General features: G+C 40.2%; 3 protein-coding genes, 1 non-coding gene and 1 pseudogene across 5 annotated transcripts; 3 read left to right on the top strand and 2 right to left on the bottom strand.

Annotated features, from left to right (window-relative positions):
• The first annotated feature begins 2,525 nt into the window (after positions 1-2,525).
• Positions 2,526-4,311, top strand: LOC121973618 (ethylene-responsive transcription factor WRI1-like). Its single transcript, XM_042525011.1, has 6 exons — positions 2,526-2,695; positions 2,770-2,839; positions 3,115-3,207; positions 3,289-3,413; positions 3,770-3,843; positions 3,934-4,311. The coding sequence occupies exons 1-6, from the start codon at positions 2,526-2,528 to the stop codon at positions 4,176-4,178; spliced, it is 777 nt and encodes a 258-aa protein (XP_042380945.1). The 3' UTR covers positions 4,179-4,311.
• A 405-nt stretch (positions 4,312-4,716) lies between these two features.
• Positions 4,717-4,788, top strand: TRNAH-GUG. Its single transcript has one exon. It is a non-coding gene; the product is annotated as a tRNA-His (tRNA).
• Positions 4,789-5,173: 385 nt separating this feature from the next.
• On the bottom strand, positions 5,174-5,980 carry LOC121970888 (L-type lectin-domain containing receptor kinase IX.1-like). The gene is made up of 2 exons (XM_042521888.1): positions 5,620-5,980; positions 5,174-5,508 (listed from the first exon to the last, which is right to left on the bottom strand). The coding sequence occupies exons 1-2, from the start codon at positions 5,884-5,886 to the stop codon at positions 5,491-5,493; spliced, it is 285 nt and encodes a 94-aa protein (XP_042377822.1). The 5' UTR covers positions 5,887-5,980; the 3' UTR covers positions 5,174-5,490.
• Positions 5,981-6,163: 183 nt separating this feature from the next.
• LOC121970886 lies at positions 6,164-14,615 on the top strand. Of its 2 annotated transcripts, XR_006109029.1 has the most exons (3): positions 6,456-6,597; positions 6,678-6,889; positions 13,064-14,615. XR_006109029.1 is itself a non-coding variant. In XM_042521887.1 (2 exons), the coding sequence occupies exon 1, from the start codon at positions 6,164-6,166 to the stop codon at positions 6,578-6,580; it is 417 nt and encodes a 138-aa protein (XP_042377821.1). In that variant the 3' UTR covers positions 6,581-6,597; positions 6,678-7,035. The 2 variants fall into 2 exon arrangements, 1 of the variants encoding a protein (XP_042377821.1); XM_042521887.1 differs by lacking the exon at positions 13,064-14,615 and having other exon boundaries at positions 6,164-6,597; positions 6,678-7,035.
• Positions 14,616-15,995: 1,380 nt separating this feature from the next.
• LOC121973980 lies at positions 15,996-16,139 on the bottom strand (annotated as a pseudogene).
• Between the last annotated feature and the right edge of the window lie 5,194 nt (positions 16,140-21,333).

The raw sequence follows: 21,333 nt of genomic DNA, 5'->3' as shown, positions 1-21,333 counted from the left end.
GTAAATCTTGGTGTTTGCATTGTTTCTTTTATTTCCATTGCGTATTACTCGATAGTTTGAAAACGAACGTGAGAATCACAAATACTATTCATCCCTTCCCCTCTCTCTCTAGCGATTTCGATCCTACACAATAAAGATCACAAATGGACAATTACGTTATGCAATGAGAAACCAGGATATCATGCTCAATGCTTGTGTCATCTCACAGCACAAATGGTGATTTAGAAATTATTGGAATATTTCTAGATATCGTACATTCGCTAAAAATAAACTAATGATACACATGTAGGGAACATAACTATTCATAAAAAGAAATGAAAACAATGGTTGAAGTATTATTTAATTATATTCCAGATCAAGTTATCAAAGGCTTTCAGATGTCCATTCACCATTGAGCTTGATGGAATGCTATTAGTTTTACATCATCGTTAAACCTTCCAATAACACCAGAAACACTCTCCAACTCGCCTTAGGCACCATATAGTCTATAGAGAACATATTTTTTACGAGAATAAACAATATACTTAATGCTTATTAAAGAAAATCACTAAGATGTGATTGTATAGCTGATGTGAGACACAGAGAAATAGGTGTGATGTGCAAATGTAAAAAAGAAGGATTTTTCATCTGCATTGGTATTTCTTATGCGTGGTATCAAGATAAGATCTCCCCGACATGCCAAGTCAATTTTTAAGCAAAATTCATAGCTGCAATTAAAGATTAGCAATATCCTATCAAAAACAAAAGAAACCAGCTACACTAGAAAGAAACTATCAAAATCAGTAACTTAATCAAACCAACAAAAGAAAGAATTATTAAGGGAAAAAAAATATGAGGCCGACCTTGAAATCATCATCAGTTGGCTTCAGAATTTGATCAACAAAAGTCTTAATCATGCTATTAGAGGGTAACGATGGTGGATCAGTGTCCACAGTCCATAATTAGTTCATGGCAAATACATGTTGTTCAAGATTTCCATGGAGAACTGAAGGTAGTGCAGATCATAAATTGTGAGATGAAGCACAGTTACCTTTGAACAGAGATTTTCTTTTTGCTGCGGAGAGGGAAGGAGAGGAGACTGTGCTCGGCGACCTTTGCGAGCACTGCCATGCGTGGCACCATCCCTACTTCCAAAATCTTAACTTGGTTGCTGAGAGACCGAAGATTGGAATTTAAGATCCTTCACTCATCAACTCCACCAGAAAGGGAATCACCTCTGGCAAATCCCCGATTTCGGCGCGGTATTCCTCTATCGACAAGAGGTGGAATAGGATGGCCCGCGGCATTCTTGCCTCCTCCTTGAAAGCTAGTCTGATGACGTGCACAACGAGGCCGAGTCCACCGACCTCGATGATATCGCCGCTGGGGTGCTTCGAGAGATTCGCCGCCGTTAACGGTTGGGTAAGTAGTAGGTTAAAATCAATTTGAATCGTATCAAATTAATCTAACCGAAATGATTTTTTTTTTAACCAATCGACTGAATTTTTTTTTAAAATAAATTGATAAAATATTAATTAATTTAATTAGAAATTAAATTAATTATTTTTAAAAAATAAAATAATTTTCAAAAATAAAATTCAGGTCTAAAAATAGGAGGTAAAATTTTCATTTGATCTAAAAATTTTTTTGATTTATTTAGTGTATTCAGTTTAGTTGAATAAGAAATTTAAAAATTAAAATTAAATTTCGTTAATCAAATTTTCAAATAAATTGAATCAATTGGTCTGTTTTAATCAAATTTTTACTTACCCTTAGCCGACTTTCACCAAACAAGTCCGGTTGAACACCTTGGATTTCGAGAGCCTCCTTATATAAAATGCAGCCTTGCTTTATTCCATATCGTCAGGGACGCGAACTTGCAGATGAAGAAAGTCGTAACCATCTTCATCGTCGCAGCAGAGCTCAACAACGTCACTATTTTACTTCGAGGAAGTTTAGGTCGTGTTCGTTTAGTTATTTTCTATTTTTATTTTATGAGAAAAGAAAAAAATTTATTTGATTGATAATTTCTATATTTATTTTTTAGAAAAAAAATATCATCATTTTATGAGAAAATAGACCACATAAATAGAAAACACATTTTTTTTATTTCTTTTTACCCAATACTGTCTTGGGAGTTTAGATTAAACAAATTAAACAATTTTGATTAATATATTTATTAAGTTAATATATTTATTAATTTATAAAATATGTGATCTCTGATATTTTATTTTTAAAATGAATTAATTTAAATAAAATGTTTATAACTATATTTTTTTTAATAAATGTCATTAAAAAAATGTCAACGCCAAAAAAAAAAAAAAAAAAAAACCCTCCTTTTGTGCGTCTTGTCTTTGGATTGTGAAATGCTGTATTTCACATCTCAACCAGCTCGCTAAGCGAAGACACTTGGCGCCTCTCTTCAATTGATTGGTCACTGTAAACCCATGGTCAAGCTTAAACCAATAACCAACTTATTCCTTGCCTATATATGCACTCCGCGCGGCTCGTCTATCGCTGGACCAATTTTTCCAATCTCCAAATCCATGGCAAGCTCTCCTTCCACCTCCTCCTCTTCCTCCCCCTCCAATGTGTTTCAAGTGACCAAATCCAGGAAGCCAAGGCTCACCAAGAAAGCTTCCGACTCGGAGAAGAAGAAGAAGAATTTGGACAACGGAAAATGCAAGAGAAGCTCTTCTTTCAGAGGCGTCACCAGGTAACAATTAAACTTAAAACAAAGAAAAATCTAGTTGTTTGTAGTGTTTTGATTTGTAGCTGGTCGATCTATAGGCATAGAAGGACTGGGAGGTTTGAAGGTCGCCTATGGGACAAGAACCCCCTTCAGAACAAGAAAGGTAAGACACGGTTAGTAGAAGGGCAACTCAAGGGATTTACTTAATGAACATGATCGCCGCCGATTAGCTATTTATTCTGCCCTTTAATTTTAATGGCACTTGTTTTCCTTTTTCTCACTTGGATTTTGTCTCGCGAACTGCATGTGTGTTGGGGCTCCTGCGGCATTGGCATAGTTTATTTAGGTAAATCGCTGCTTACAAGAGTCATAACTGCTTTTATTTCCATCTTTGATCATTTTATGACCAAAAAATCCATCTTTTAATTGGTGGTGTTCACTGTGAAGGGGCTTATGATGATGAAGAAGCAGCGGCAAAGGCATATGACCTGGCAGCACTCAAATATTGGGGTTCTGAAACAGCTCTGAATTTTCCTGTATGTGCTGATATTTAGATCTGTTTTGTGATGAAATAATAGATAGATAGATAAATAAATAACACATATATTCTGCTCCAGTTTGATACCTACAGAAAGGACTACGAAGAGATGCAAAGCATGTCGAAGGAGGAATACGTGGCTTCTCTCAGGCGCAGGAGCAATGGGTTTTCAAGAGGCGTTTCAAAGTACCGTGGGGTGGCCAGGTTAATTATCAAATATATATGTTCCTTAAAAGGATCATATCTTTAGTATTATCTTTTGGTTTCAAATCTGAATCATTCATTCATTCATTCTTCCCATTTTATATTCATTTTCTGTTTGTATCTGGAAGAACGTGTCAATGAGGAGTAATTGATCTTTAGAACAAAAAGGCTTCTCTTTTTTTTTCCTTTTCAGAATTAAGTCCAAAATGTTGGAGAGTTGTAGCTGCCATTTAGCTAATTAATGGCTGAAATCTAATGTTTTGGTCGAGTCTGAATACGTTTTGTAGCATGCACACATTTCCCATTTGAGGCCGGTGCTCTGAAAACAAACTGATGACATGGATGGAATTTGGCAGGCACCACCACAAAGGGAGGTGGGAGGCGAGAATTGGAGTTTTTGGCAACAAGTATCGCTATCTGGGAACCTTCAGTGAGTCCTCATATGTCTTTCTTCTTCTTCTTCCTCTTGTCAGTCAATCGTTCTCAAACACCATCTCAACCTCCTAAAATCTCATTTCAGGCACACAGGAGGAGGCAGCCCGAGCTTACGACCTCACGGCGATCCAGTTCAGAGGCCCCAACGCAGTCACCAACTTCGACATCAGCAACTACATGAACTGCCAGAAGGTACCTGCCACAGCCACGAACACTCAGGAAGCTCCTCCTCCGGAGGTGAACCAAGATTACTACGACTCTGAGGAAGCAAACGCCGCTGCAATTTTGATGAGTCTGCGAACTGCGATGGCGGTCGGGAAAATTGGGTGAGGGGAAGAGTGGCGACTTCAAACACCCACTTCCTGATACTTGTGCTTTTTGTGTTTGGTACTGCAAGAACACTTGTCACCTTATTGCTTTGTCTTTTGGATTTGAAACCTTCATAAAGCCTAATTTGGTTGGGCAAGCAAATACTCTTATTGAGCCCCTTTCATTCAAACAGAATTTCTCTATTTATGTTGAACAACTAGATTAATAAAAATATATATAGGTTGATGAGTTGAATAGGATTCAATAGAAATGGGAATTATGGTATATGTATTCGGGTTTTTGAATGCCAACCATACAGGTTGTTCGTTGACTTGGTTCGACCCGCTCTCTCTGGGTCCTAGAACGACCGGGTTTGATCTGGTTTATCTGCCATCTACAAATCGGTCTTCCTCACAACGCAATCTCTCTATCGCATTCCTTTCTTCCAATTTCTCCGATTCTCTTCGGATTCTTCGATTTCTACCTACAGAATGAACAAAGTTCAAATTTAGTTGAAGATTTATAGATATTAATCTTAGATTCTCTGATTAATAACAAAGTCGTTGTAGTATAGTGGTGAGTATTCCCGCCTGTGACGCGGGTGACCCGGCTTCGATCCCCGGCAACGGCGGTTTTTTAAAAAATATTCGTTCTATGATTATTTTCTTGCGGCACACAGTTAATTATGTTGGCGTCTGATAAGGAACTCTATACTCTCTTTTAAAGAATATTTTTAGGGTATAATCAATTGAATCACACATTAGATTAATACAAAAGTAGCATTTTTAGATTACCATCTTCCAATTCTGCTTTAGGGAAATGCAGAGAAGAATTGGTCAAAAGTTTGTATCATTCCTAGAATTCATTGGAGCACTCGAAGATCGCCGGAGGAAGTTCCGGCGATGGTTAATTCTATGATTATTTTCTTGCGGCACAGTTAATTCTCTTGGCGTCAGATAAGGAACTCTATACTCTCTTTTAAAAAATATTTTTAGGTTATAATCAATTGAACCACACATTAGATTAATACAAAAGTAGCATTTTTAGATTACCATCTTCCAATTCTGCTTTAGGGAAATGCAGAGGAGAAGTGGTCAAAAGTTGGTATCATTCCTAGAATTCATTGGAGCACTCGAAGATCGCCGGAGGAAGTTCTGGGGACGGAGCCTCAAAGTTGTGAGCACTGATAGCTTGTTCCATGGACGGCAGTGCTTTTGGATCAGGATGAGAGCCCACAACCATCGAGCATTCCATTTCTCTCCGATCACCCCACAACCATCAGGCATTCCATTTGTCTCCGATCAAATTCACCCTTAGCCTCGCATCCGCCGCCTCAAGACTCATCTCCCTCCTGTAAAGCTAAAGCTTGTATCATTTCTAGAATTCATTTGAGAATCCAAACACAACCTCGACCACCGGGCACCCTGTAGCCGAAGCTAAATACGTCCGATTTTTTACTTGCCTCGCCGGTGAAAATGTACTCCGGCGCCATGTACCCTCTCGTGCCGGCCAACACCGTCGTCGTCTGCGCCCCGCCATCGTGGTCGAGGAGTCTCGCGAGCCCGAAGTCACCGAGTTTGGTATTGAACGCCGAGTCCAGCATGACGTTGCTAGGCTTGACGTCCCGGTGCACCACGCACTGCTCCCACTCCTCGTGGAGATAAAGCAGAGCCGAGGCCAAGCCACCGTCACCCCAACTCGTAGACGAGGAGGAGTTTCTGGCGGTCATGGCACATGGGCACCAACCTACGAGCTGCACCAAGTTGCGGTGGCGCAACCGGCAGATGATCTTGACCTACGACATATACTCCTTCCTCCCCTGTTTTGAGCCCTTGGAGACCCTTTTGATGGCGACTTCAAGCTTGGGCTCTTTCAACACGCCTTTGTTGACCGACCGGAACCCTCCTTCGCCGAGCTTGCCCTCCTCGGAGAAATCCCCGGTGGCACGGGCAAGTTCCGGGTAAGGGAACCTCTTCGGTCCTCTCCCATTTTCGAACTCATTATCCATGGCTTCTTCATCCACGACCCAATCGTCTATTCCGTTCGTCCTGCGCCTTCGTGTAAGGAACCATAACGATCCCAAAGCAGCCGCCAAGATTAAGACAACTGCCCCGGCGATGGAAACGGCAAGAACAAAAATCTTGAACTTCTTTCTTGGCTGCAGAGTCGAGTGGAACGACCATGAGAGTATGGTATGTGCTTCGATGTTGCCGCCGGTGGCTGCCGAGAAGCCAATTTCTTCTTTTTCCGGCAGCATCGTCCTCCAGCGATTGGGGATTGATCTGCTAAGTCGATTCGCTTCTGATGGCGATCCGTGGGAGCACGCTTTGGGGATGAGCATCGGCGTCGTATTCGCCAACCAGATGGTGAAGTGGGAGAAGAAGCTGAAGGAGGACCTCGACAAGATCGTCGAGAAGGCCTAGACAGCCAACGAACGCAGGTACTTCGGTTTGTTCCTTCTCTCTCTCTCCCTGTCCTCGTTTCAGTGTGTTGACTTTCTTATTTACCGATCTTCACCAGTGTTGACTTGATAGCTGCCATCTACAAATCGGTCATCCTCGCAACGCAATCCCTCCACCTCATCCCTCTCTTCCAATTTCTCCGATTCTCTTCGGACTCTTCGATTTCTACCTGCAATTTTTCTCCGGTCGATTCCTTTATTCCCCGCAGCGGCCAGCTCGAGATTTCTCGACGGTGGCGTCGCGATCTCATGGTAGAAGAACAACGGTGAGGTAAGAAATTGCGTGTCGGCATAGTTTTCTGCTTATTCTGTGATCTCTCGTCCTATCGATCGTGCATGTTTATCTGTTCGATGTCTAAATTGTTCGTTGAGGTTCAACTTCCACGCTTTCCTTACTGTTTGATTTTGGGCTTACCATCAGGAGTCTATTGCGCATATGTAACGAATTGAAGCAATAATCTGAAATAAGGCAAATCTTAGGTTTTGTTGGACATATTGATTGCTAGGTTTCGCAGTTCTCAAAGTGAGTCCTTTTTTTCGCCAACCTATTGTTTCTCAACATATGTGGAGTTTAGGTGTTTCATCCTTGCATAAAACACCATTCATGACAATTAACTTTTGTTTTTTTTGCATATTAACTAAAGCTCTCGAGTTTGTTGACCTATTGTTCTCTTTTGGAATGGAATGGGCATACCCTTTACATCAAAATATTAGGATTTGAAGAGTAGAATAAGACCTGCATGGACTTTTCCTTTCTATATTGCTCTCATTTTAGCTCAGTTCGATGTTAAAATGTATATCTATTTCCAAACGATAAGAATTATCTAGCTAAAGTAGATGGGCTAGTAGGCTTCTTATGTTTTCTTTTTCCCTCGTAGCTTCTTACCTGAGATATTTGAATAATCTATTGCTTATGTCCTTTTCGATTGGAAGGACAAAATTGGCTTGGCATGGAAATGAATCCAACACATTCAACCAAACATTATATTAGCTTGCTTATAGTAGAGCTACTGGAAGCAAACATAACTGTTAAAAAAAAGCTACCTTTGTTTGGCATTCAATTGTCCGTTGAGGATGGGGTTGAAAACATGAAAAAAAAAAAAAATAGTTAAAGCAACAACCTTCGATGAAGTAGTTCGCCATAAAGATGTCTGTTGGTCAACCTCAATTGCTGAAGGATGAGGAATGGAGATCTCCTATGATTGAAGTCTTTCAACGAAGAAGCAGTAGTCTTTAGCGGTCGGTGTCCTCTGTAGAAGACGCCAATGAAGAAGATGCCAAAGGAGGGATGCCAACAATGAAGTCGTCTACTGTGAGGAAGGAAGCAAGGGAAAGGGAGGTGCGAAACACAGAGTTCTTTAACCCTGTATCGTAATGTTTTTAATCGTGGTAAGTTGAATTAAGCCAATTCTTAGAATTGGGAATCACATAGTTTGAACTGAATTGATCAGATTCAAATCTATTGATTATTAATTGATTCTGATTCAACCATGCAGTTCTAATCAAACTGAGTATGAACTATATCAAATATAGTTAAATCATAGTTATTTAAAGCGTGAGGCGCCCAAAAGCACATAGGTACTATGGGGCCTAAGGCGCAAGACGCAAGGTGACACACGCCTTACCGAAGTAAGGCACTCTAGTATAAATTTTACAATTCAACAATAATCCATAAAATTCAATAGCAAATAAATACATTATACGGATAATTCAATTTTTTTAAAAAAAAAATCAAATATCTAAATCTTCATCATTTTCCTCAATCATATCATTATCATCATCACCTTTTAGATTTGTATAGTTGAATCTTCATCAATTTCCTCAAAACTGACTTCTTTCTACTCTCACAAGGCACACGCTTAAGGTGTATAGGCAGAAGTGTAGGTGCAGCGGAGGCCGGCAAGAGGGAGGTGAATTGCTGAAAAACAAGAATAAATTATACCCTCCTCGGAATTTAACTCAGAAATAAAATCAGTAATAAAATAACAACTAAATTAAGGAGACAGAAAAAGAAACAGAAACAGAATTTAACCTGGTTATAACCAAAGAGGTTGTTAATCCAGGGCGATGAAAAGTTTCACTAGCAGAATCTCCTTTATTGTAGGCGGAGAAGCCTTTTTACACTTAGAACGCTCACTTAGTTGCTAGGAATTACTTACAGTATTGATTGCTTGTGTTGTACTAAATTCCTAGCTCCATGGGACTTTAAATAGCCTCTGGAAATATGATCTCGAGGGTCCAAGGCGCCTCCAATAGGGGTCCAAGGTGCCTCCAAGAGGTGAGGGGATAAAACTTTATCCGCGGCTTGAAACGGTCACTTTGACCTGATGAAGGCGCCTCTAAGCTGGCAGCTTCAATTCCAACTTGGTTTCTTCAGCTTCCGACGCTCCGTTCTTTTGGGTGATTGCGGCCAACCGGAACAGGGCTCACCCGAACCCAATTCCCGGCCTTCTCCTCGAGCAGCCTTCCGTCCCGGCTTAACGTCCCTCGAACGCCGTGCACGCTCTTCACGCCCACCGGAGTACTCTTCCGCAGCTCTCTCGTCCTTCGGACGCACCGAGCCCGTCGGCTCCCTTCCCGTGCCGTCCTTCTCGCTAGCTGCGTCTTCCGCTCGACTTCCTGTGCTCCTAAGCTCCTGCACACTCAGACACAAGGATCAAACACAGCAGGACCTAACCAACTTGGTTGATCACATCAAAACTACCACGGGGTCCAACAATCTCTCCATTTTTTATGTACATCAACCCAAGTTCAAGTGAGGGTAAACAAATAGACATAAATAGTAATTTTAAAGGATATTACTAAACTAGCATATTAAACATAAATTTACAATAATTAAAAATTGCAACACATTTTCAATAAATAGGTAAAATTTTTATTTTCCTAACTCCCCCTAAACTTGTACTACCTTTCTCTCCCCCTTTGATCACAGCAAAAATAGGGTACAAATAAGAGAATATTAAGCAAATTAATAAGGTAAAAAAAATGAATTTTTACAAAATTTCTAAGTTTAATTGAACTTTAAGAAAAAATTTTCTTAGCAAAAATGAATTTTTAGATTTTTAAAAAAGAATTCTAAGTTAAATTGAATTGTTGAAAACTTTTCTAAGCAAAAGTGATATTTTTAGAATTTTAAAAAAAATTCTAAGTTAAACTTTAAGTTTTGAATGTTTAAAAAAAATCTAAGTCAAATGAAGTATTCCAGAAGATTTCCAAGAAAAAATTTTAAGTTAGAATTTTAAAAAAAATTCTAAGTAAAAGAAATTTTTGTTTATTTTAAGGAGTGTTTGATAAACTTTCAAAGCATTATTTAATTCTTGTTAATGCTTTTTCAGAAAGTTAATTAAACATTTTCTTTCAATATTTTAGCTTCCAGGTCGTGGCGAGGCACTAGACCTTCTTGGTTATTGGAGCAACAACCACTTCCTTAGACAAAGCTTCCATAAAGAATTTCAATATTTAATTTTCTCTCTTAAAGCTTTTTAATTAAAAAATTAATTTAGCACAGATTTTGGAACCTAATAAAGGTTCCTTCCTACAGGGTTATTCAAAAATTTAGGAGGTACAAAGTTTCTTGGTACTTTTCTAAGTTGACTCTGATGATTTCTAATGTACCAGTTCAATTTTCCATAAACTTTTAATTTTGAGTGTGAAAATTGATTTAAGCATGCAGTAGATTTTAGTTTTTCAATTTCTAATTTTAATTTAACATTTTCTGATTTTATACTATCGTACATTTCAAGTGGACATGCTTTTGCTAATTTTATTTTTAATTCTTTATTTTCTTTTTCTAATTCGAATAAGTCTTTAGAAAGTGATTTAATAAATCGAAAAGACTGAGACGGGGTTAGATTGCATACCTTACTTACCTGATCTGGTGACGCTCCCCCTTCACTGCTGCTTCCTTCTTCTGATGTTCCTCCCCCTTCATCGATGCTCATCTCTGAGCTTGAGTCTTCTAGCTGATGGGTGGCCATCAGTGCTAGTCCCGAGAATTCTTCGACTTCCGATTCGGAGGATGATGAATCATCCCACGTGACCTTTAGGTTGTGTTTGGTTCGAGCTGACTTCTTGCTCCTTTCCTTATCCTTTTGTTTGCTCTTCAATTTTGGGCAGTTCTCCTTGATGTGCCCTTCTTCGTTGCAGTTGTAACAACGGACTGTCCTTCTCTTTTGACGATGTTTACTTGACTGCGATCTAAATTTTTTAGATTTAAAAAACTTATTAAAACGTCTTACCATTAATGCAACTTCGTTTTCGTCGATTGTCGCTTCGGAGTCAGGATCATCCTTTTCGGCTCGAAGGGCAATGTTGAGGTTTGACTTCTCTACTAAATTTTCTGCAAGTCGAGATTCGTGAAGTTCGAAAGTTGAAAACAATTGTTCCAATGTACTTACCTCGAGATCCTTAGAGATGTAGTAAGCATCTACTAAGGAGGCCCACTCGGGAGTTCTCAGGAAGGCGTTGAGCGCATATCGAATTGAGTCCCGGTTCGTTACTTCTTCTCTAAGGTTGGTGAGTTGAGTGATCAGCTCTTTGATCCTCGCTTGGAGTTGCGCTACCTTCTCGCCTTGGTTCATCCGGAGGTTCGTCAACTGGGTCCGGAGGATGTCGCGTCGCGCCAGCTTTGCTTCGGAGGTACCTTCGTGAAGCTCCAGAAATTTCTCCCAGAGATCTTTTGCGGAGTCGTAGCTTCCGATTCAACTTACCTCTTGTGGTGGCAGCACACTGAGCAGGTGGAACTCTGCCTTTCCGTTGGCGATGAAAGCGGCTTGCTCCTTCTTGTTCCATGTATTTTCTTCTTTGTCTTTCGGCGCTGCAAAATCATATTTCATTGTAATAAGAATATCAAAATCCGTTTTAAAAAATACCTCCATTTTGCGCTTCCATGTGGTGAAGTCTCCGTCGAACTTCGGGGGATGGATGTTTGCTCCGACCATCGTCTTGATCGTAGTGCTTCAGTTGGCGGTTAGTCCTTCTGAGGCGATCAGACTCTGATACCAATTGTAGGTGCAGCGGAGGCCGACAAGAGGGGGATGAATTACTGGAAAACAAGAATAAACTATATCCTCCTCGGAATTTAACTCAGAAATAAAATCAGCAATAAAATAACAACTAAATTAAGGAGACAGAAAAAGAAACAGAAACAGAATTTAACCTGGTTACAACCAAGGAGGTTGTTAATCCAGGGCGATGAAAAGCTCCACTAGCAGAATCTCCTTTACTGTAGGCGAAGAAGCCTTTTTACACTTAGAACGCTCACTTAGTTGCTAGGAATTGCTTACAGTATTGATTGCTTGAGTTGTACTAAATTCCTAGCTCTAAGGGGCTTTAAATACCCTCTGGAAATCTGATCTCGAGGGTCCAAGGCACCTCCAATAGGGGTCCAAAGCGCGTCCAAGAGGTGAGGGGATAAAACTTTATCCGCGGCTTGAAACGGTCACTTTGACCTGTTGAAGGCGCCTTCAAGCTGGAGGCGCCTTCAAGCCTGATGGAGGCGCCTCCAAGCTGGCAGCTTCAATTTCAGCTTGGTTTCTTCAGCTTCCGAAGCTCCGTTCTTTTGGATGATTGCGGCCAACCGAATAGGGCTCACCCGAACTCAATTCCCGGCCTTCCCCTCGAACGCCGCGCATGCTTTTCACGCCCACCGGAGTACTCTTCCGCAGCTCTCTCGTCCTTCGGACGCACCGAGCCCGTCGGCTCCCTTCCCGTGTCGTCCTTCTCGCTAGCTGCGTCTTCCGCTCGACTTCCTGTGCTCCTAAGCTCCTGCACACTCAGACACAGGGATCAAACACAGCAGGACCTAACCAACTTGGTTGATCACATCAAAACTACCACGGGGTCTAACAAGAAGAGGCTCACCTGGCTGCGTCTTGCGCCTGGGCGCAGCTAGGTGAGCGCCTTTAATAACTATGAGTCAAACTATTTGAACTCCTTTGTGATTATGATATCCTACTGGTAACTCTACATTGATAATGACGTATTTCATCTTTCTCAACTTCAGCGTATATACTATATATTTGATCAATTATAGATCTTCTTACAAGTAACATCTGTATAGATCTGCCAGAAGTTGACGAATAATGCTTGTGGAATAGTTGCATCATTCTCTTTAGATATTCCAGATTTCAAAGATTAATGCTTCTGTAATAGTTGTCTACTATCAATTTCCCAAATACACAACTAAGCCATTTTTACATAGTTGACCTTCATAGCAAGCGCCTTTTGTTTCTGAAATGCTTTTACATGTAAATAGTAATAACTGATGTAAGAACATTATTGTAGTGAATTTTAAAAGCAGAAATGCCCCATCTCCTTTACTGCTTGTCTGCTTCATCTAGCTTTAAACAATTGATAATGGATTTTTGGAGTTGTTTGAATCGATTGCATTGCAATTTGTATGTTTATTTTTATTTGGAAATGAGAATTTTTTTTATCAATTCAGGTTCTCAGATGGATGGCGAATCCCAGGATTTCTCCCTTGAATCACCATTGTCTCAAGAACGTTCACCACGAAACCAAAGTTTATTTCCTTATCAAGGCCAGCAGGAGTTCGATGCTTGATATGCACAAGAACTTTTTCTTTGGAGGCAGATGTAAATGATGGTTTTGAAGCAATACATATTTGTAGAGAGTGTAAAATTATGATCCTTGAAGATAATCAGACAAATTTGAACATAAGAGATATTCACCGACTAAGGCGGCATAGCAGAGATAGGTTTAGAAGTCTAGAAACAATGGAGGATTCATTCTCTCGTAGATTTTCACAACTGATTAATTTGGCAACCCATAATGATGACGAAACACAAGTTGGAGGCAGTGGTACTCCTCTTACTTCTCATCGACATGGGAGCTATTATGCAGCTCGAAGCAGGTCCAAGAGACACAAATTACATTATTTGATAATTGACAGTGATGTTCTTGAACAATCAAACTCCATGTTCGGAGAATCTGACTCAAAATTAAGTTTTGGTAGTTATGGTGGAGACTCAGATACCTCTATGGATCGACATAGTTTATTTGACAGACTTATTTTTGCAACTTGAGAATGGAAGCTCTGCTTCTAGTGACATAGACATCGACCCAATGCATGCAGGACTAGATCAGTGGAACTCTGATAACCAAGTCGAAGAAGATAGAGATTGGGAAGAGGCTATTTGGGAAGGAAACAGATCGGTTGACATCACAGGAGTTGCTCAAGCACAATATGCTGATGATTTTGCTGACTTCAAAGAGTCAAAGTTTCGAATAACTTACATTGGGAATCCAGAAGACTATGTCGATGCAAGGGGGTTTGATGAACTACTCGAGCAGCTTGCAGAGGCCGATAGCTCAAGAAGAGGTGCAGCTCCTGCGGCTGCATCGATTGTGAGAGATCTCCCATCTGTAGTCATTGCAAATGAACATGAGATTTGTTCAGTCTGCAAGGATCCATTGGTTGTTCATACAAAAGCAAAGGAGCTTCCCTGCAACCACCTATACCATCCTTTCTGCATCTTGCCATGGTTAAAGTGAGGAACTCATGCCTGATTTGCAGGCATGAGCTTCCAACCGATGATCCAGAGTACGAAGAGGGGACTGAGGAAGCTCATGACTTCAATGATGCAAGGAATGAGCCAGGTAGTGTGGAGGAGCACCGTCGGGTGCCAACTCAATCGAGGGGTGGAGGTAACGGAGTCTGCTGGTTGTTTTTAGCTGCGGTTCCAATTATTTGTATCATCAGAATCATTCTTGCTTCCTTGTTGAAAAAACCTACCGGCGATGTACAAATCCCGAGCAATGTTAGGGAACAGCATCCAATCACTGTGGGCACAAATAGGAGGTGGTGGTGGTCCTTCTTTTAATTCCATTCCTCTCTTTCTATTGTTCAAGTTTGTGGTCTTTCTTCCCCTCTTATTGTAACATCGATTTAATGATATAAGTTTCAGACTTTATCTTATTAAATCTTGTATATATGAATCCAAGATGAGATCACAGAGCTCGATAACACTTGATGATTTGTTTGTATTTGGCTTATTTTTGTGTGAGATTTGTAACAGATCCCTCAGTCGATCCATCTAATCTAATGGGATAAGGCTAGTTGATGTTGTTGTGTTTGTAATAGACAACTCATGGTTCGGGTGTTTGATAGGAAATTCCATTCAGAATTCTTATATGATTTTTATATTGCCATGATTATTCCTTATCATGGGAGTGAAAATGAAACTTTTTCAGTTCTTTTCTTAATTTTATGAAAATGAAGAAGGGTACTACTGAACTCGAAGAGTGGGAGTTCGAGGAGCTGAAAGTAGAGAACTTGGGAACCCATAATCGAGAATTTGAGGAAACAAAGTTCAACATAGTTGATGGTGTTAAGTACTGATTTAGGGATAGCAATGAGTTAGGTCCAAATTGAATTTCATATCCTCCGTCTTTATATTTATCGGGGATCGGATATTCATTTTCATAGTCATACTCATTAAAAGATTAGATATCTTTTATACTAATGATTTTTCTTTTTCTATCCAACTATCATTACTTGTGATCGTGCACATATATTATGTATAATATAATACATGAATACATATAAATTTTATAAAATAAATATTTTCTATCAAGTAATTAAATAACATTATTAAATGATAATATGATTTATTCTGGATTCTCTTAATATCATATATTAAATTTATAAAAATAAATATTATATTTAATCTTAGCAAAAAAATAAGAGTGACACTACAAGCTATTATAACAAACTCCCTCTTATAAAAAAAATCAATTTAATATCATATTTGATCATAGCCAAAAAGTCAAAAAAAAAATATGTTTTTTAATGTCGACCCCAAGTATTTATAGAAGTTTTTTCGTTCGAGTGTTATCAATCTTAAGATGTGGGACTGAAGAGAACTCAAGTTAAGTTAATTAGCTAAAATGAAAAATTAATTAAAAGAAAAAACCAAAATAAAGAAAAAAGGGGAGGAATAAATATATATAATGTAATTATTTACTTTTATGTAGAATTTATTATCAATAATTTCTCATTTTCCTGTTGTAGGAATTAAGCAACAAATAAAGAATTAATCCAACAAAAAATTTTATTTTATTTATTTATTCATTTTATCACCATTCTAATCATATTTATATTAGCTGAGTTTCGAACTCTAGATTATGAGAAAATTCTCAATAATAAACCGCAGCTGAGTCTCGAACTCTAGATCCAAAAAATTCCCAGTAATACACCGCAGCTGAGTCTCGAACTCTAGATCCCTGATTAATGAGTCAATGAAAATTACTAATAAACCTTTAAATTATTTTCGGTGTGAAAAGAAAAAAAATTATTAATGTAATTTAATTTTGGACTTCACCAAATTAATTGAAAGTTAATTAATAAAATTGGGTAAGGGTGTGTCATACCCATGCAATAGTGCAATGCAAGAGTGACGCTCGAGAATTCCAGCAGCAAGCTACTATAACGAACTCCCCCTTATAAAAAATAAATTTAATATCATACTTGATCTTAGCCAAAACGTTGAGAAAAGTATATTTTCTAACGTCGTCGACATAAGGTATTTATAGAAGCTTCTCAACTCGTAGTGTTGACAATCCTAAGTTGTGAGATTAAAAAGAATCATAGAAAATTACTAATGAGAAAAATTCTCAATAATATGTCACATTTGAGTTTTAAACTCTAGATTCATAATTAATTAATAAGAAAAATTCTTAATAATACTCCATAACTGAGTCTCGAATTCTAGATTCTTGATTGATTAATGGAAAAAATTTCCAATAATACACTGCAGCAATTGAGTCTCGAACTCTAAATCATTGATTGTGTCTCTGCGAAAATTACTAATAAACCTTAAAAGTATTTTCGGTGTAAAAATAAAAAAAATATTAATGTAATTTAATTTAAGGCTAAAGCAGAGTCATTAGTATAAAGTAGGGGGCTCACCAGAGCAACGAAAAAGGAAATAAAGCATCGTCAAAGGCTTCTCGTTCTTCAACTCTATCATCGTCAAATCGTCGCCCGAAAATGAAAAAAAAAAAAGAAATGCAATGAATGTGGATCGAACACACGACCTTCAAATCTTTAATCTGACACTCTCCCAATTGAGCTATCCCCACTGATGACTTTATAATATGAATTCTATTTTAAATACTTTTAAAACAATTTTCAGTAAATGACTTTTCTTTTAGAAGATTGTATGTATAATTATGAAACATATTCATATATAAATAGGTTTGGAATGCTTTGTCGACAAAGCTGGAGTACCAGTTCTGCTTAAAGGATTTGATATTTAGTTATGTTGAGTGCTATGAAGTGTGGATAGTCTAAAATTTTTTAGTTTTGAAGTATTGGATATGGATACTATATGGATATGGATATGGATATAATACGTAAATACGCATATCAGATAGGCCAAAAATGTGTCATGTACTTTTTTGAGGATTCACCATGTGGATATGTCTTGGACACGGAAAGGATACGACTAGGATACGTTTTTCCAAATGCGTTTGGGGAAAATTGAAAAAAGTTGAAAATTTCTAGGATTAATTAAAAAATATTAATAAAAATAAATTGGGTTGCGGGCTTTTAAACCTTAAACCTTAATCTTTTCCTGCTCGCATCTCATCCTACTTACCTCTCATCACTTCTTTGGCATCGTGGTTGGTGCAATATTCCCTAGTTCAAATTTGGCTAGTTTGTCTCAAACTTGAGTTTTGATATTTGACAATATATGGAGATTATAGGTATTGTTCATTTGAGAGATTGTTGGAACAATTCTCCACTGGTCAAAGGTTAACCAGTTTGATACGGGAGAGTAGTTAAATAGGTCAAGGCTAACTAAATACTTGACTTGGAAACTTTTAACTAAAGGTTAAGCAAGGTAAAGACCAAAATCAACTAGATGGTTGGCAAAAGAAGAAAAACTAAATGGTGTTGGGACATTTGTGCCCGCTAGAGGGGGGGGGGGGGTGAATAGCGTTTCGTCGCGCTTGCTCGTTCTTGCTTCGTCTTGATAATGTGCAGCGGAATACAAAGACAAAACAAAACAAAACACTCACAACGCTAACACCTAGGGTTTACTTGGTATCCACCTCAAGAAGATGTGACTAATCCAAGGATCCACACACATGACACAATCTCCACTATGAACACCTCCTTCTCGGTCATAGCCGGAGGCGGAGAAGCCTCGTACAAGCTCACACAACACCACTATAAGAAGAGAATACAGAAATACAAATGAAATACACTTCTTCTTGCTTACTTGTTGCTCGTTGTTGCCTCTTGAACCTTGGAGAAACACCTCCAAGTGCCTTCAAGAACTGACAGTAAAGATCTGAAAGCTCGCGTGAAGAATCGCAGAAAAATCGCAAGAGAAATTGCAAAGATCTAGTGAAGAAAACGCTCCGCCCAGGCTTTATATAGTGCTCCTAATCGATCCAAAATCGTTTCAATCGATTTCCACGTCAGCACCCAGCAATCCCAGCCGTCCATCACCTGCAACCTGCTCAACGGTCACTTCCCAATCGATCGACCGATCGATTGGGACCATCTAAATCGATCGGCCGATCGATTCAGACCCATTCTGTTCTCTCTGGAAATGGCTGGATCGATCGACCGATCGATCTAGTTGTTCTCTCGACTCCTCACGCGAGAACTCCAGGTCCCAATCGATCCACTGATCAATTGGGAAGCCTTCTGTGCTTGTGAGTGATACTCACAATCGATTGGAGCCATCCCACACTCACAACACACTCCAATCGATCGACCGATCGATTGGAGCCTTGTTCAATCGATCGCCCGATTGATTGAATACCCTGGACTTGACTCAAACTCAAGTCCAGCTTCCCAAACCCAACTCTCGGTCAACTGTGACCAGTTGGGTCTGCATGCCTAGCATTTGGCCACACCTGACCAACCTCGAACTAGCCATTCTAGCCTCTCCATCAGCCTTGCGTCCCTCAGATATCTACCTATCTTTCACGCCTTGCCTTCAGGAACTTCCTTCAGCCTCATCCTAGTTATCGAGTTCTCATTGCCAAATCACACTAGGACTTACCTTGCCAAGACCACATGCTTGGACTTACAACCTTTGCCAAGATCACACTTGGACTTTCCAATTGCCTGATTCCTCACCAGGACTTTCCCTTTGCCAAGATCACACTTGGACTTTCCAATTGCCTGGCTCCTCACCAGGACTTTCCCTTTATCAAGATCGCACTTGGACTTTCCAATTGCCTGATTTCACTTATCAGGACTTCCCCTTGCCTAGATCACACTAGGACTTTCCAATTGCCTAAACTCCAGTTAGGACATCATCCATTGCCTAAACTCCAGTTAGGACTTTACCAATGCCTAAACTCCAGTTAGGACTTCACCATTGCCTAAACTCCAGTTAGGACTTTCCTAGTCAAGTCTCCTGTCAACACTGACCTACTTGACTTGTCTTCTCATCAACCTGGTCAACCCTTTGACCATCTCCACAACTGGACGATTGCCCTAGCATTCTCCATATATTGTCAATCATCAAAACTTAAACATTACGACTCAAGCTTGACCCAACTCAAGCTTAGTCAAACTGGTCAAACTTGACTAAGGGAAATTGCCCCAACAATATCCCCCTTTTTGATGTTTGACAACACCACTAAGTTAGGCTAAATCCCATAGTCTTAACATCTACTTTATCACAAGGCTAAATCTCATAGCCTTAACTCTTCTTTATACCAAGACTAAATCCCATAGTCTTAACTCCTTCTTTATCACCAAGGCTAAATCCCATAGCCTTAACTCCAACTTCATAACTGTTGGTGCAATATCCCTCAGGTCAAGGTTAACCTGGGTAACCAAGCTGAGTCTTGGTTTGAGTTTAGATGTTTGACAATAAGATATTGATTGAAGAAGAGTCAAGTAGGTCAAGGTTGACCGGATACTTGACTGGGAAGTCCTAACTGGGATGTTAGGCAAAATGAAAGACCTAGTGAGTGAAGCTAGGCAGTAAGAAAAGTCCTGGTGAGTGAAGCCAGGCAGAAGGAAGTCCTAGTGAGTGAAGCTAGGCAGAAGAAAAGTCCTGGTGAGTGAAGCCAGGCAGATGGAAATCCTGGTGAGTGAAGCCAGGTGAAAGTCCTAGTGAGTGAAGCTAGGCAGATGGAAAACCCTAGTGAGTGAAGCTAGGTGAAAGTCCTGGTGAGTGAAGCCAGGCAGATGGAAATCCTGGTGAGTGAAGCCAGGTGAAAGTCCTAGTGAGTGAAGCTAGGCAGATGGAAAACCCTAGTGAGTGAAGCTAGGTGAAAGTCCTAGTGAGTGAAGCTAGGCATATGGAAAACCCTAGTGAGTGAAGCTAGGTGAAAGTCCTAGTGAGTGAAGCTAGGCAGATGGAAATCCTGGTGAGTGAAGCCAGGTGAAAGTCCTAGTGAGTGAAGCTAGGCAGATGGAAAACCCTAGTGAGTGAAGCTAGGTGAAAGTCCTGGTGAGTGAAGCCAGGCAAGGGAAAATCCAGATGGATCAAGGATGATCGGACATCTGGTGCGGGGAAGTCCAAGTAGGTCAAAGGATTGACTGGATACTTGGCATGAAGGAAAAGTCCAAGTAGGTCAAAGGGATTGACCGGATACTTGGCACAGAGAAAAGTCCAAGTGGGTCAAAGGGATTGACCGGACACTTGGTAAGGGAGTCCTAGCAGGTCAAGGGAGTGACTAGATGCTAGGCATGACATACCAACAGGTCAAGGTTGACCGGATGTTGGTTTGGGAGGTTTGGGACTTGGTTTTGGACAAAAATCAAGTGCTGGATCGATCAGTGGATCGATCCAGGCTCTGGATCGATCAGTGGATCGATCCAGACCTGTCCCAGCGAACAGAGAGCCTCTGGATCGATCCGTGGATCGATCCAAAGGTCCCAATCGATCAGTGGATCGATTGGGACGCGGCTGCTTCGCGCGATAAGCGCTGGATCGATCCGTGGATCGATCCAGGCGCTTTTCCAGAGCACAGAGGCGCTCTGGATCGATCCATGGATCGATCCAAAGCCTCCCCGATCGATTGGGAACATTCGAATCGATCGGGATTCGACCGTTGGCGTCGTTTATAGCTGCAGGCATGTGATGGCTGCGGCATCTCTTCTCCGATTCACTCCAGATTACTCGCGAGCTCCTCCACAGCGCTCTCAAAGATCAGATCGCCAGTTCTTGAAGGATCTTGGAAGCTTTCCAAGTCAAGAGGCGGATCAAAGGCAAGAAGAGAAGCTAGGGTTAGGGTTTTCTGTACTCATTGTAAGCTTTGCGCTTGTATTTTGTTTCCCTTTCTTTTCCTCTTGTACTGAGAGTCTTGTAGGGCTTCTCCGCCCTCGGTAGTTACCGAAAAGGAGTGTTTTCATAGTGGAGGGTGCGTGCGTGGTGTGGATCCTTGGACTAGTCACCTCTTGTGAGGTGGATACCAAGTAAACCAACCGTGTTAGCGTTGTCATATTTGTTTCTGTATTTTCCGCTGCACATCTTTGAAGAAACAAGCAACGCCGAGCAACGAGCGAACGCGACGAGCTATTCACCCCCCCCCTTCTAGCTACTTTTGGTCCTAACAAGTGGTATCAGAGCGAGGCCGCTCTTCACCGGAATCATCGCCGGAAGGGTCAAGCATAACAAGAAAAGCTAGAGGGTGAAGAAGTTGGAGCAAATTCATCAAAGTCAAAGAATTCAAGAAGCTCAACTTCAAGATGCAATTCCAAGATGGACTTGG

Source organism: Zingiber officinale, chromosome 4A (genome assembly GCF_018446385.1).
Source record: "Zingiber officinale cultivar Zhangliang chromosome 4A, Zo_v1.1, whole genome shotgun sequence".
Lineage (NCBI taxonomy): Eukaryota > Viridiplantae > Streptophyta > Magnoliopsida > Zingiberales > Zingiberaceae > Zingiber > Zingiber officinale.
The sequence above is the reverse complement of the archived record's forward strand: the minus strand, read 5'-3'. Positions and strand labels throughout refer to the sequence as shown.